The 16053-nt window shown below is 44.1% G+C and overlaps 1 protein-coding gene across 1 annotated transcript in view; it reads left to right on the top strand.

Moving 5' to 3' along the window:
* LOC103592098 (chromosome unknown open reading frame, human C11orf49) overlaps nucleotides 1-16053 on the top strand; it is a 208402-nt gene that overhangs the window by 152621 nt on the left and 39728 nt on the right. Inside the window, exon 4 of the mRNA XM_008574696.1 lies at nucleotides 3396-3480. Within this exon, the coding sequence (XP_008572918.1) occupies nucleotides 3396-3480 (85 nt within the window). The remainder of the gene's footprint in view (nucleotides 1-3395; nucleotides 3481-16053) is intronic.

The raw sequence follows: 16053 nt of genomic DNA, 5'->3' as shown, positions 1-16053 counted from the left end.
TGGTCTGGAGCCAGGCACGCAATTGGTGAGACTGTTACAGGGCTTAGAAGAAGAAAGTTTTACAGTTCTGACCACCCACAAAAAGAAGCACCAATTTGTGGCGAGTGTTCTGATTTTGATCTTATACCAAAGCCTTCTTATGTCTTTGCCTTTGAACTTTCAGGACCTGCTGGCTGAAGCTTTCCTAATTGTTGGGGGATTCCTTTAGAGAAGGCATCTGTTGGTACACACCAGTTACCGTCCCTGCACCTGCCAGAACACAGTGTGGCTGGCAGGTGGGTGGGGATGAGAGATGGTGGTATAGCCACTAGCACAGGTGTACTCATCCTCCCCCAAACCCATGTCCTCCGGCCTAGCTTAGGCTGCTGTGCTGGAACTTCAGTCTTTCCTGTTGACGGTAATTAGAACCTTTCAGACTCAATTTCTTACATGAAAAATCCCAATTCACTTGAATTGTCTCCTTGATCCAGTTCACCTGGAGCTATTTAGTTCCTGCAGTTTGTTTGGAGGAGAAAACAAGCTTTTAAGCCTTCACATTCTGTGGTTGATAAGATCAACGTGCTGAAAATGTTAGCTGACTGAGCTTTGGAGCCAGACCGCCTGGGTTTGAATTCCAGTTCTACCTCTTATGCGTGCACAATCGGAGTTTTTGTGTCTGTGAAATGGAGATAGCAATAGTGAAGATTAGATGAGGTAGTACACGTAAAACCATTAGAAGAACAGTGCCTGGCCCACCATAGGTGTACAATAAATGTTAGCTGTTAACATTATGATTATTATTAAACCCCTCCAGCCATCAGTCCCCCCTCTTTTCCTCCCAGCCTAGGATCTCGCTCTGGGAAGACAGGTCCCCTTCCTGTCCCCCAGACTCTGGGCCCTTCTCTCCTTGCTCACTAGGTTATTTTATCCCTCCAGACTTCCATGTTCTTATCTGTGAAATGGGACCAAGAATAAATGACTTTAACTCTGAAAAGTAGGTATGATAATTCCCATTTTACAGATAAGAAACTAAGATTTAGTGAGATTAAACAATTCACCCAAGGTTACATACCTGATAAATTGCAGAGCCAAGGTTTGAACCCTAGCCTGTGGGGCAGGAAGGTGACAGCTCCCAAATACTCATCAGTTTTCTCATTTACAAGTCTTTTTTTTTTTTTTTAAATGACCGGTAAGGGGATCTCAACCCTTGGCTTGGTGTTGTCAGCACCACACTCAGCCAGTGAGCAAACCAGCCATCCCATATATGGGATCCGAACCCGCGGCCTTGGTGCTATCAACACCGCACTCTACCGAGTGAGCCACAGGCCGGCCCCCTCATTTACAAGTCTTACCTCTCGGTATTTACCCAGTACCCACTCTACATCATCCAAGGAATGTCTCCAAGTGGCAGATGCCTCTCCCTTGAAATCATCTGACTTGATATTATCTGGCCACTACTTTAATAGAACTAGAACTGCTCTCTTCCACAATTAAGTCGTTTATCTGCTTGCACTATCATTAATCTCTTTATCTGACTACCTTCTTCACTTAACATTTGGGAGAGTCAAGTTCTAGAAGTGGTGAGCAGAACATATTCTGGTTTTAGTATTTTTAAGAGCTTTTTGTTGCATTAGAGAAGTTCAAATTGATTTTTGTAAGTCATTCTTCTGTACTTGAGAAGCAAGTATTTGAAGTACATGAGTTAAAGTAACATCAAGAACCTAAAGAAGCCCTATGGTCTGGAAACCAGGTGGCTAAAATTGACTCCTAGCATTGTGTTTCTTGATTAAATATGGTGGTTACACCTCTCTCTCGCTGTTTCTCTCCATGTCATTTTTCATCACCCCACCCCCCCAGAATGGTATCAGATATATCCACCAAAGTTTAGCCTAGAAAAGCACTGATAACTCAAAGATAGAACTTCCCTTTATTTATTCTCTGCCAGAAATCACTCCTGTCTCTGCATGTGGAGTTCTGGAGAGAGAATAAAATGGAAACACATTAGATTCAGTGGCTTTTCTCCCTTCCCTTTGCCTCTCTTGCTCCTCACCCCAAATCTGCGAGACCATGAGTGGCTATTACTCCCTCCCTTGAAGAACAAGACCTCCTGCCAGACTGTGCCCGAGGTCAGGCAAGTGAGGAGAGGAAAGTGTACACCTCATTGTGGCTAAGACAAAGGCCACAAAAGCCATCTTGATCCTTTGACCTACAGTGATGCTGAGTCTGTTCCTTTGGTGTCCCTGACTTCGGCAGTGTGGTTAGTCTAACTCTCTGCCCCGACCTTGAATTGAGCTTTGATGAAAAAGCAGTAGGAACCCAGGCCTGTCCCTGGAGATGTGGGGTTTTTGTCTTGGAAAAGCATCAACCAAACTAGCAGGGGCAGGAGATCTGGATTCCTGTGGCTTGGGCTAACTTAGTCCAAAGAAACCAAGTGCCTATGATCATCATCTTCATTCCCCCAAAGTAGCCATGCCCTCTGGATTCCCTTCTCTCACTCATCCTCCTCCCAGTTAGGGTGGCGTGGGGTGGATTGCTCTTGCTTTACCATTAGCATGTCCGTCCATGTTTGAGATGCTTTGGTATATGGGAATACTTGCAGATTGCTGCTCCTTGGCTGATCTAAAATCTTTTGGCTGTAGCACATGCAGTAACAAAACAACTTTTAAGCATCAGTGGATTTTCTTTCCCCTGGGATCCTATAAACCTCTCTGAGATCTGCCTTTCAGTTTTCTGCTGGACCACAGAGACTTGTCCTGGCTTATCTCTCCCAAAGCACTGCTTCTGTATATCAGGAATCATTTGGTTGCCTTTATTGTTTGTCTTGGACCTTTGTCTTGGCTTCCTATAATAAGATGACCAGATTTGTGTGCAGGCATCCAAAAGAAGCCAGCCTGCTGCAATACTGGATGACAGAATAATAAGGTCTGTGGGTTTCTATGCTATACTCTTCTCCTCCATACACTGCAAGACTGTTTGCCTTAGTACTGCTTCCAGATATTCTGTAGATGGTCTTTAAGCATGTGGTAGTGAATGCTACCATGCCAGAGGGTTTCAGCAAATTTACCCAGCTTTGAAATGACTCATTCTTCCAGATTTTTATATACAAGGAAAACCAAACTAAGAAGGCTGATAGAGGTACCTCTCTTGTTTCCTCTGTTTCCCTGATCATTTCTCAAACCATTTGACCTTTGGTCAAAACGTTGTACCTGGGTGTTTTCTACCCAGTAAAAGCTTTGTAGAAATATTGATCTTAAAATCTCAGCCCTGGAGGTTAGTGGCTAGCACACCCTCAACTGACTCACCTTTAAAGGAGTAGCTCTACCAGGACTAGGTCTGAAACCCATGAAATGACCCAAAAAAAGAGCAGTGATTTGAAAAGCAGAGACCTAATGTGTTGCTCTCCATTTCCACTGCAGATTTGCTGACCATGAAAGAATATCATTGTTTGCTGCAATTACTGTGCCCGGATTTCCCGCTGGAGCTCACTCAGAAAGCAGCCAGGTACGTTTCCTGGACTCTTGAAACCAACTCAGCTCCCAGGCTTCTTAGAGAAAACTGAAATTTATGAAAATGAAAAAAACCATTAAGGAAGAAATTGGTATTTGGAGAGGGGTCTGTTTGGGATTTGCCCCCAAACATAATACTTTCTGCATTTCCAAAGGGAAGCTAAATGATCCTTTGTGGTTTCTGTGGGGAGCCGCAGGGTCTGAAGATAGAGTTGGAGGTGGAGAGATGAGGAGGCAAAACAAACCCCAACACACACACACACCTCTAGAGGATATTCTTGGAAAAGAGGGGACAAGAGTTGGCAGTGACTCGGAATGAGAAGAGTTGAGATTGGAGACCAGAAGGGCTTGAAGGTGATAAAGCCCCAGTTGAGGGAAGGGCAAATTGTATTATTTATGCTAAAAGGTTTTCAAGATTAATCCAGAAGCAGGACTTTGCAGAAATAGTTAGAAGCCCCTTATTCTATGATTGGTTTCACTGTCATTCATATTTTTTAACTAAATGAGGTAGTTGGACCATGCCTCAGTTAACTTTTACTTATTTAATACAAAATCTGAGCTAGGGTTGCTAATGGAAGTATAGCAAAAATTTTGTTTTCTGAAAAATTCTCTGCTTTCCTAAGTCATATTGAATGCATTTACCTTCATTGTTCCATTTAATTTTTCCTTTTTTTTTTTTTTTTTGCAGCTAGCCAGTAAGGGCATCTGAACCCTTGACCTTGGTGTTATAACACTGCTCTCTAATCATTTAAATTTATTTACCTTAATTATCTCACTTAATCCTTATAAGGGATTACTTCCCTTTACAGTGACCTTTTGTGGTTTCTATAAGGAGCCTCAAGGTAGAAATGGAGGGTGTTTAGAGGGTGGTGAGTCATCACAAGGACCAGAGCTTGGCCCGTCCCATGGGAAGTGTTTGGAGCACAGGTGGTGGGGGAGATGGGCCCACTGGGGGAACACTGCGGCACAGAAAGTACAGCTGATCTGCCCCCCAATCAGTGCAGGACCACTCAGAGGAGAATACAACACACACACACACACACACACACACACACACACACACACGAGTTACTTCCCATGTCACTGAAGAGGAAACAGGCTCAGAGAGGTTAATTGTGTTGCCTGAATTTACTGATAGCTTGAAACTAGCAGTGGCATGACTTGAACCCAAGTCTGCCTGAATCCAGAGGCAGAGAAGCAAGAGCATGAGACTCTCAGTCTCCTCACACTCCTGTCTCCCTGTGTCATTCTGCTTGGTGGTTTGAACCACTGAAACCCCAACTGCTCCCACCACCCCAGCTTGGGAAGCCAGGGTCCTAACTGTGGTGGCTCGCTGGTCATTGTTGGGCTGGTAGCATGTGTCGGGGGGGGCATGGTTGAGGCCCTCAGTCCCCCCACTGCCCCGGCACAGGAGAGCCAGGGGTGCTTCCTGCAGTGGCTTGGTGGTCATTGCTGGGCTGGTTGTGTGTGCTGGGGGGATGTGGCCAAGGCCCAAAGCCCCCCCACCCTTGGACTGTTGTGGGTGTCGGGGGCATGGCTGAGGCCTCTGACTCTCCCCCCTTTCTGGCTTGGTAGCCCAGAGAATTTCCAGTCCTTCTAGGTGTTATAGGTATTCTTTGGTGAAATGAGACCTTTACCAGTTAATATCAAACTTTGTCTCTGGTTGTGGGTACTTTGGTTTTTCTCTCAGTTCTGTGTTGGATTATTTGTTGTTCCCACCACTTAAACTTTACACTGGAACTAATTTGTTGTCCTTTGCTTACTTCTAAAATGGGGTAACTTCCTATGGCGACCAGTACTTGAGCTCTGTGGTTGAGCTAAATTGCTGCTTTGCTCATTCCCTAGGGAAGGCTTTTCGTGCAGCTCAGGTTTTAATGGTTGACTTTGTAGGTACTTCTGGATCTAGAGAAATCTGGTGTACCTGGTTTACGCAGAAACTCTGGTCTGGGCCTGAGTATTTTCATCAAACTGCACCCCATGCAATTCTGTATTCTCCTCTGAGTGGTCCTGCACTGATTGGGGGGCAGATCAGCTGTACTTTCTGTGCCGCAGTGTTCCCCCAGTGGGCCCATCTCCCCCACCACCTGTGCTCCAAACACTTCCCATGGGACGGGCCAAGCTCTGGTCCTTGTGATGACTCACCAGCCTCTGAGTGGCTCCTTTTTTTCAGTTGTTGTGGCTCCTTGCCCCTGTGTGGGTCCACAGGAACCCTATTAGTGGTCTTACTGGCCTGGGGGCCACCAAGGCCCTCTTCTCCCCTGCAGGCTCCAAGCAACTTCGTCTGAAGGGCACAGCAGCAGCTTTTGCTGTCTCCTGCTCTGTGTGCTCAGCAGCTCCAGCCTTAAAGCAGCCAGGGCTCAAAACGGTCAGAGCGGTTTTTTCTTTCTCTCATCATGGCTTCTCCTGCCTTCATGCACTCTGTAGGTCTCTCCTCCTCTTCCCCTGAGCTCTAGAGGCCCCACCTTGGCTGTCATTGCTTTTTTATAGTTGTAAATTCTTGATTTGTGGGAGAGAGTGACGCTGGGGGCCATCTATTCCACCATCTTGACTGGAAGTTTGCGCTCAGATCATTTTAAGGAAGATTCAGCCCCAACACTTTTGGGGAAAAATTCAGCATTCTTAAAGACTGGACTTAACTCTCTCTAACTAGAGAGTTCCTAAATAAAGAAAAGGAACCATAAGTATGAGTGTGTATGCTCCAGGAGGGCAAGTGGGATCTACACGAATCTCGTTTGCTGCTGAATCACTATCACTTAGCATAGTGCCAAGATACATGCTAGACACTCTGTAAATGTCTGCTGGATGTATGAACACATGAATGAATGTATGAATGAGTGTTCCTTGTCTGGCATTTTACATGGTACTAATAGTCCATGGTTTTAAGTAACTCTAAGAACAATAGTCAGCAACTATATCCTGTGTTCATTTCTTCATTCATTTATTCATCAAATATTTATTTTTTAACAGCTTTTAGATAAATAATTTTTTAACAATTCACATATCATACACCACTCATTTAAAATAAAATTTAGAGGGCTGGCTCATGGTAACACCAAGGCCACGGGTTCAGATCCCTATATAGGGATGGCCGGTTGGCTCACTTGGGAGAGTGTGGTGCTGACAACACCAAGTCAAGGGTTAAGATCCCCTTGCTGGTCATCTTTAAAAAAAAAAAAAATTTAGTGGCTTTTGGTATATTTCTGGAGTTGAGCACCCATTATCACAATCAATTTTAGAGCATTTTCATTACCCTAAAAAGAAATCCTGCATTCCTTAGCCATTACTCCCCAATCCCCCCATACTCCCCAGCCCTAGACAACCACTAACCTACCTTCTGTCTCTATAGATTTGCCTATTCTGGTCATTTCAAATAAATGGAATCATATAATATGTGGCCTTTTCTGAGTGACTTCTTTCACTTAGCATAATGTTTTCAAGGTTCATCTATGTTGTAGCATATATCAGTACTTCATTTTGCAAAATATTTCTTGAATACTGATTAGGGTTTTTTTTTATTTGGGGGGTTTTTTTGCTGGCTGGCCGGTATGGGGAACCAAACCTTTGACCTTGGTGTTACAAGGCTACACTCTAACCAGCTTAGCTAACCATCCAGCCCCGAATACTGATTTTGTGCCAGGAGCTATTCTGCACACTGGAGATACAGTCATGAATAAGATATAGTTCCTGCCCTTCAAGAAACTTGACATTTAATTTAGAAGGGTATTTTCAGTCTCCTTCCTCCTCATTCCTGAAGGGTATGTGGAGAGCTTATGGGGGTGAGCCTCCTTTGTGATTCTTAGCCCGCAGCAGTCACAGCTTTGCATTCACTCCACCCATCTTCCCTGACCCTTCCAAACAATTAATAGATGTAAGCACTGCAAGATTTGAGTATAAGTGACAGAATCCTCTAAGAACCACGAATTCTTGATTCCGAGGTATAATTGCACTTGGTACAACTATTGATACCAAGGGGCTTCTGGAGTGGTATTCCTCTGTTTGTGGCCAGAAGCTTACCCAGTCCTCCCCTGAAGGCCTGCTGTTTGGTGGACATCTCAGACCTTTCAGTTTGGCAGGGTAGAAGCCACTCCGTGTCAATAGCAGTGGAGGGCATAATAGAAATGCAAATATAGACAACAGGAGGGCCTTGGGTAATCTAGAGGGTACTGGCTACAAGGTTAGAAGTGAATTCAGAATTGGTGGAAGTTTGTTTTCTCTCCTAATTTCTGTATGAGTATCAGGCTTCTGTGTCAACACCACCCTCTCAATGCCATTCTTTCCCTACTCCTCTCCAGCTAGTGTGTATGTAGAAAAATTGTATATATCCCAGAAAGTGCCCTCATTTTGTCCTGAAAGTCAGGATCCCATCTTCCACACATACCCAGGCATCTGACCAGATCACAAATGAGGGTGGTTAAGCATCCACGGCAGTTACTATTGCTAGAAGAGGAACTACCCTCTCCCATCTCACTGCTGGGTTTAGTTTATCCAGGGCCCTGAGGTTTGGGGACAGGCTGCAGAAGGAGGCTCTAGTCTGTGATGATGTGTGCATAAAAGAATGTAATCCACAGGCAGCTGTAAACCAGAGCCTGTTCAGCCGCATGGCATCTCCACGCACGCCTGCCTTATGTGCTGCAAGCATCATGGCCAGTCTCCGGGGCAGCAGGTGTGAGCTGGAAACACAGAAAAGGAAAGAGCAAACAGACCCCATGACAGCGGCCCCAGCCAGAGATCCCCTCCACCTCACACATTCCTGCAGCAGTGGAAGTAGTTAAGTAATTTTATCCCTAAGTGATCATCATAGCATTTCTGTCTCTCCATCCTCCGTGGACTGGGAAGCTTACCCAATGGTTAAGAGCATGCAATTGGAGCTAGACTTCTGGAATTCAAATCCTGGTTTCAGGGCTGGCCCGTGGCTCACTTGGGAGAGTGTGCTGCTAATAACACCAAGTCAAGGGTTAAGATCCCCTTACCGGTCATCTTTTAAAAAACAAACAAACAAAAATCCTGGTTTCACAATGTACTAGCAAAAAAAGAAATTCCACCTGTGCCCCATTAACTGGATGACCTTGAGGCTGTCTATTAACTTCTCTGAGCCCTGTTTCCATATCTGTAAAATGGACAAAATAATAGTAACTAACTCATAGGGTGTTTGTGAGATTTCAACAACAAAAAATATGTAAATTACTTAGCACAATGTAGATATTCAATAAATAGTAGTTTCTTGGCTGGCCAGTTAGCTCAGTTGGTTAGAGTGCAGCCTTATAACACTAAGGTCACAGTTTCTTGGCGTTATAATAATGTTGGTATTATTTCATTATTATCACTAGATTAAAAAAAAAAAGTTTCTGGCTTCCTAAAGGCAGTAATTTCTGGCCTTTTTTTACTTCACAACACTCAGATAATATATAACAAAAATGTCAGGTTCTGTCAAGACTGTTTATGATCAGCCTACACAGTCTCTGGCCTCCTCCCAGCTGGGCCAAAGGGACCATCACATCTGTGAACCATTCAGGCCCAAGTGACACAGGGCTAGGAAGCATTGTTCCACAGGTGAAGATTTAAAGCAGTGGTTCTCAAACTGGGCATGCATCAGAATCACCTGCAGGACTTGCTAAACCATACATGGTGGGGCCCCATCCCTGGAGGGGGGGGCGTGGTCTAGAATTCATACTTCTAAAAAATCCCCAGTTGATGCTGATGGTCTGAGAGCCACTAATTTAAAGCATTGCCTGCCATTCCCATTCTGGCATTTTAGAATTGGTTTGATTAAAACAAGTTACATTTCCTTCTCTTTTCCCATCTGTTTAACTTCTCCCTCCCCAAAGGCCAGCACCACTAGTAAATAATATATGTTCAATAGTAAAATCTCGGTTGTCATGATTCTGTTATGAATTACATATAATGCTTTGAAAGCACATAAACTCCTAAGGAATCTAATTATAGACATTGCCACTTGCCCCCATTCAAGAGAGTCATTTTTCTGCTGGTCTCTGTTCACAAAGCTCTTATATAGCCTAATGATCAAGGACTTGGGGTGCTGGAGCCAGACAGCCCTGGATTCAAATTCCAGTTCTTTTACTTATTGGCTTGTGAACTTGATTAAGTTATTTAACTGCTCTAAGCTTCAATTTCCTCATCTGTAAAATGGAAGTAATTATAGCACCTGGTTGATAGTTATTTTAAGGATTTAATGAGATAATTCATATAAAATGCCTGTCACATAGCCCTCAAAAAATTACTTATTTTAGGGCTGGCCAGTTAGCTGAGTTGATTAGAGCATAACACCAAGGCCTAGTGTTCAATCCCTATACCAACCAGGCACCCCCCCAAAAAAAAAACCCCACAAATTGCCTATTTTCAAAAATTATAATTTAGTGAATGGGGTGTGATGTTTCATTCCTATATTCAGTCTTCAAGTGTTTACAGAGCATCCTATACCTGTCCTACCTCATGCCACGCCCTGAGGATACAGCTTTATGCTTTCCTGGTATCTTTCTTTCTTTATGGCTCTCCCTACAATATCCTTCTGCATAGGTATCTGCCCATATCACTGTTGCATCAAAGGTCTTTCCCCCAAATGGACTGTCTTTTCCTTCCCCATTCTTTCATTCACCAAATATGTATTGAGTGCCCGTTATGTGCCAGTCATTGTGCTTTGTGGAGGGGCTATGAAAGTGACCAGAATAGATGTTGTCTCAGCCCTGGAGGAACTTACAAACTGATAGAGCAGCAGACATTAAATAAATGAAGTTCTAAGTGCTATAGAAACATATAAACAGGATAACAAACCTAATAAGGGGAATCATGGAAGCTCTTCCACAGGAAGAGATGTTGAAACTGGGACTTGAAAGATTAGTAAGAGATGAACTTGCCACCAAGGTAAAAGGTTCAGATCCTCATACCGGCCAGCCCCTCCCACCCCCCCAAAAAAGAAAGAGATGAACTTGCCCTCCGAGATAGCAAGAATTATTATAAGGCCATCATAATTAAGAAAGTATGGTAAATGGGCAAAAGAGCTAAGTAGGCATTTCTCTAAAGAAGATATGCAAATGGCCAACAGTCATATGAAAAAATGCTCAACATCACTCAGCATCCGGGAAATGCAAATCAAAACCACACTGAGATACCATCTCACCCCAGTTAGGATGGCCAAAATCCAAAAGATGCTGAAAGATAAATGCTGGTGTGGTTGCGGAGAAAAAGGAACTCTCTTACATTGTTGGTGGGAATGCATAATGGTGCAACCCCTATGGAAAATGGTTTGGAGGTTCCTCAAACAGTTGCAGATTGATCTACCATATGACCCAGCTATTTCACTGCTGGGAATATATCCAAAGGAATGGAAATCATCAAGTCGAAGGTATACTTGTTTCCCAATGTTCATTGCAGCACTCTTCACAATAGCCAAGAGCTGGAATCAGCCCAAATGTCCATCATCGGATGAGTGGATACGGAAAATGTGGTATATCTACACAATGGAATACTACTCAGCTATAAAAACGAATGAAATACTGCCATTTGCAACAACATGGATGGACCTTGAGAGAATTATATTAAGTGAAACAAGTCGGGCACAGAAAGAGAAATACCACATGTTCTCACTTATTGGTGGGAGATAAAAATAAATAAATAAATTCACACACACACACACACAAAAAAACCCCGGGGGGGGAGAAGACACAACAATTACAACTCCTTGAAGTTGACACGACAAGCGTACAGAAAGGACATTGTTGGGTGGGAGGGGGGAGAGGGAAGAGGGAGGGAGGTTTCGGTAATAGGCCACAATAATCAACCACATTGTATATCGACAAAATAGAATTAAAATTAATTAATTAATTAATTATTTTAAAAAGAAAAAGAAAACTTTTAAAAAATAAAATTACCAAAAAATGGAGTATACACCCATATACCCACACATACAATGTTAAAAAAAAAAAAAAAAAGTATGGTACTAGAGTAAGAACAGACAAATGGATCACATTAGACAGGCCAGAATACACCCACACATTTTAAAAAGTTGACATATGTAATGGTAGTATTGCAGAACAGTTGGAGAAAGGGGTCATTCAATAGGAGTAGGGGAGCAAATGGTTATCCATGTAGGAAAAAAATAAAATTAGATCCCTACTTCCTGCCATATTCAGAAGTCAAGTTCATATAGATCACAGACCTAAGTGTGAAATGCAAAACTATAATACTCTTAAAAGAGAGTAAAGGAAAAAAATTTTTTTTTTTTTTTTTTTGTCTTTTTCCGTGTCTGGCAACGGATCGCAACCCTCAGTGTTGCCCCCGTACCGGACCGGGGACCGGCAACGGGATCGCAACCCTCGGTGTTGCTCCCGCGCCTCGCTCAGCCAGTGAGCGGGAACCGGTCTGTATGTGGGATCCGAACCCTCGGGCGGGAGCGCCACCGCACTTCCCAAGCGGCGCACTATCCAGTGCGCCACCGGGCCGGCCCGGAAAATATTTTTATAGCCACCAGATAGCCAAAGAATTCTTAAACAAGATACAAAAAGGCCCAAGGCCAATGGTGAGATCGATACAACTATCTGCACACAAAATTGCATTCATCCATTCAGTCACTCAGTGTTCATTGAGAGTGCCTATTACATGCCGACTGTTCTTCCAGGTGCTAAGGGTAGAGCAGTGAACAGAGTCCTCACCCTCATGGAGCTGAAATTCTAGAGAGTAGAGAAATTTCAGCTAGAAAGCAAGAATTCCCTGATGGCAAGTTGAACCCTGGCCACAGCAGTGAAAGTATCGAGTCCTAATCACAGGACTACCAGGGAATTAAGAATTAGAGTGTTCTATTCAACAAAAGATAGTATTTTAAAAAGCTGAAAGACAGGTCAGAGACTGGAAGAGGATATTTATTATGTATTAGTCTCTGGAATTTTTTAGCCTAAAGAATTTTTTATAAAGAACTATAAATCAATAAGAAAAAGATGAAGAACTCCAGGAGAAAAATAGTCCAAAGATATAAAGAGGCAATGCACAAAAGAATATTAACTAATAATAAACATTTGGGCAGCTTTTCATGCCAAACTCACTAGTAATATGTTTATTTCCAGTTAAATTGAGGTATCACTTCACACCTATCAAATTGGCAAAAACTTTAAAAGTCTGATAAGACAAGAATTAATGAGGATGTGGAACAATGGGAACTCTCATAAACTGTGGGTTGGAGTGTAAATTGGTACAATCACTTTGAGAAAATTTGGAAAAATCTAGAAAAGTTCAAGGGGTACACCTGGGTATAAGGAAACACACAGCATTGTTTGTAATAGCTACCACTGGAACAATCTGCATATCTCTGCAGAAGGAAAGGATAAAGTGTGGTATCTTCATGCCATGCTTGTGGAATTCTATCCAGCAGTTAAAATGAATAGATATATATGCATCAGCACTTATAAAGCTCAAAATATCAAGTTACAGAATGACACGTATAGAGTGAAAATAAGCAAAACAAAGCTATGTAATGTTTTAAGAATATAGACATTTGCATGAGTTGATATAGTTTAAAACCATGCAGAGAGAATGCTAAATCCCCAAGTTCCACTAAGGCATGGTGATCACTGGGGAAGAAGGATAGAGGAATGGGATGAGGGAGGGATACTAAAGTGGCTTAAATGGTTTATGTAATCTTTTACAAAGCTTTTAATAATTGAAGCAAGTGGGGACTGTCTGGTTAGCTCAGTTGGTTAGAATGCAGTGTTATAATACTAAGGTCAAGGGTTCGGATCCCCATACCAGCCAACTGCCAAAAAAAAAAAAAATCTGATGGTTTGGGCTGGGTGGTTAGTTCAGTTGGTTAGAGCGCAGCCCTGTGACACCAGGGTCAAGGGTTTGGATAACCATATTGGCCGGCCGCCAAAAAATAAAATAAAAATTAAAGCAAGGATGGCAAAATGTTAAGTCTTGATAAAGCTGGCTAGTGGGGACACAGGTTTTTGTTATGCTCTTCTCTATAATTTTCTAAGGTTTCACACATGTCATTTAAATCAAAAAGGATGAATAGGATTTAGGTAGAGAGCAGAGAGGGAGCAGCATCCTAGAGAAAGTGAGCAACGTGGAAAAAAAGCTGGGCTTTCACCAATGATGACTTAGAGGAACTGAGAGAGGCCAGCAGGCCTGGAGTTTGAGGCGTTTGGGGGCAGAGGAAGGAAAGGAAAGCCCTACAGGCCACGTATTGCAGTTGGGGCTTTATGCTAAGCTCTGTGGAGCAGTTTGCCCCTAGCTGTCAGGCTTCTTGGAAGGTTCCAGGATAATGAGACCTTCAAGCTGTCTGCAGGGACAAAGCAGCACCCGGGGCCTAAGCTTCCAGCCCTTCTGGGGGCGGTTACTATTCACTTATAACAAATATTCGCTTATAACAAACACCAAGCGTGGAAGAAGGGACAGAGGCACCAGCAGGAAGGTTTTCTTGCCACTACGGAGCACAGAGCCCACCAGGTGCAGCTGTGGCTAGTCTAGGAACTGTGGTTGGATTCAGAGAGGTCTGTACTTGAATTACAGCTGTTTTGCTTCTAGTTTGTAACCTTAGTCAAGTTTCTTAACCCCTCTGAATTTCTGTGTTCTTGGTAAAGATACTCAGTGAGGATTAATATGAGAAGAAACTGAACTTACGGATGTATAGTGCTGACAGAATAAGCCCCTAATGAATACTAGCCATTATTATAGCTATTATTAATACTGCCACACCTCTGGGTCAAGCTTCTTAGGCACTGCAGGGCAGGTGGGGCTTGGGGTGCCCTAGAGCTGCACGCTGGAGCCAGGGGAGAGCAATGACATGGACATTCCATGCTGCTTTGGAGCCTGGACTTGAGGCAGCTTGTGCAGCACAAGCATGACTCCAATGCACCCCAGAAGAGGGGCAGCCCTCAGGAAGTATCCCAGGAAACCTTCACAGCAGCCTTTTGCCTCCCACCTGGAGAAGGTAACCAGGTGTGGTTTCGTTGCTTACCCCTCTCATGGCCCTTACATTAACACAGAGACCACAGAGGTGCACTGTGAGTCTAACAGACTTGCGGACACACTTTGGCTGCCCCCATGAAGGACACCAGTCATGTGACCTCCCAAAATAAGTCCAGTCATGGCACATGGCTCTTCTTTCTGGCCCTGGCAAATGGCTGGTTTCCCCCAAAGTGGACTCAGAACTAGCTTCCGCCCAAGAGCCTCTGCCTGGTTAGGTGCTGGCAGCACTTACTTCCTCTGAGCTATATTTTTATTTGCTATTTTGGGCTCTTCCAGCACCTTCAACAAGATAGAATACAATTATTTATAGCAACTACCACTTATTTTGAGTGCCTATTATACACTAGGTAAAGTACATCATCATATTGACTCTTCACACGAATCCTGTACAATAGAAACTATGATTATATCCTCTTTACAGATGAGGAAACTGAGGATCAAAGAGAAACAGTAACTTAGCCAGTGAATATTGGAACCAGGACTTCATCCCAGGGCCTTCTAATCCAGAAGAACTGCAGGAAAATGGGTGCAGCTCGTGCCACTAGACCACAGAAGCTGACCCTTAGGGGTGAATAGGAAGATAGCAAGTTGGTAGGTTCAGGCTGGAAGCTGTTGCTTCCTCGGCACCCACTTAACTCCCCGCCAGCCAGCCCATCCCAGCTGTTGAAAGTTAGCAAGAGGGAGAGAGTGGCCAGCCCCCTCGGGATTAGCTCAGATGCTGCCAAGCGCTCTTTCTTCATTCCAGTTGCCTGCCCTGGACTCCACCCTGCACATGGTTCCTCTCAGAGCCAGCTGAGCTGCAGCGCCTTTACTTCTCTGTCTCCCCCAGAGCCCTCTCTCTCTAGCCCTGAGGCATGGCCCTCAAGGATCCTTCCATGATCCAATAGATTTGTACAGACTCTTGTTGGCAGCAGCTCCCCATTGGCTCCACTTCAAAGCAGGGGCAGCCAGGCTCCTCCAGGTGTCAGAAGCAGCTGGCATGTTAGCAAAAAGCCTCTGGAAGGAAGGGGTATTGAGCCAACTGCCATCAACTGGAAAACAGCACAATGGATGACCTCGTCTCCAAGAAGATTCCTCTTCAGTCCTCCGGGGATGGTGATGAGTTTGAGTTCAGGATGAAAGAACTGTCTCTGGGGATGTAGGGCCTACAACCTGGGGTAGTCCTGTCACCAAAGGCAAACACAGACGAGTAGCTTCCTGCCTGCTCCCACAGTTCTGCCGAGATTCCAAAGCAAGACACAGATGCCCAGAACTTTCATGCGTCAGAGCATTCATTTGGAGATGGACAGTACAGCATGTGATGTTTTGTTTTGTTTTGTATTTTTGTGACCGGCTGCACTGTGCTCAGCCAGTGAGCAGCAAGACACAGATGCCCAGAACTTTCATGCGTCAGAGCATTCATTTGGAGATGGACAGTACATCATGTGATGTTTTGTTTTGTTTTGTATTTTTGTGACCGGCTGCACTGTGCTCAGCCAGTGAGCGCATTGCATCGGTCATCCCTATACAGGATCCGAACCCGCGGCGGGAGCACTGCTGCACTCCCAGCGCCACACTCTCCTGAGTGCGCCATGGGCTCGGCCCAGCATGT

Source organism: Galeopterus variegatus, unplaced genomic scaffold (assembly GCF_000696425.1).
Source record: "Galeopterus variegatus unplaced genomic scaffold, G_variegatus-3.0.2 Scaffold1088, whole genome shotgun sequence".
In the NCBI taxonomy this organism is placed as follows: domain Eukaryota; kingdom Metazoa; phylum Chordata; class Mammalia; order Dermoptera; family Cynocephalidae; genus Galeopterus; species Galeopterus variegatus.
Note: the sequence above shows the minus strand (reverse complement) of the source record. Positions and strands in the feature narration are given on the sequence as shown.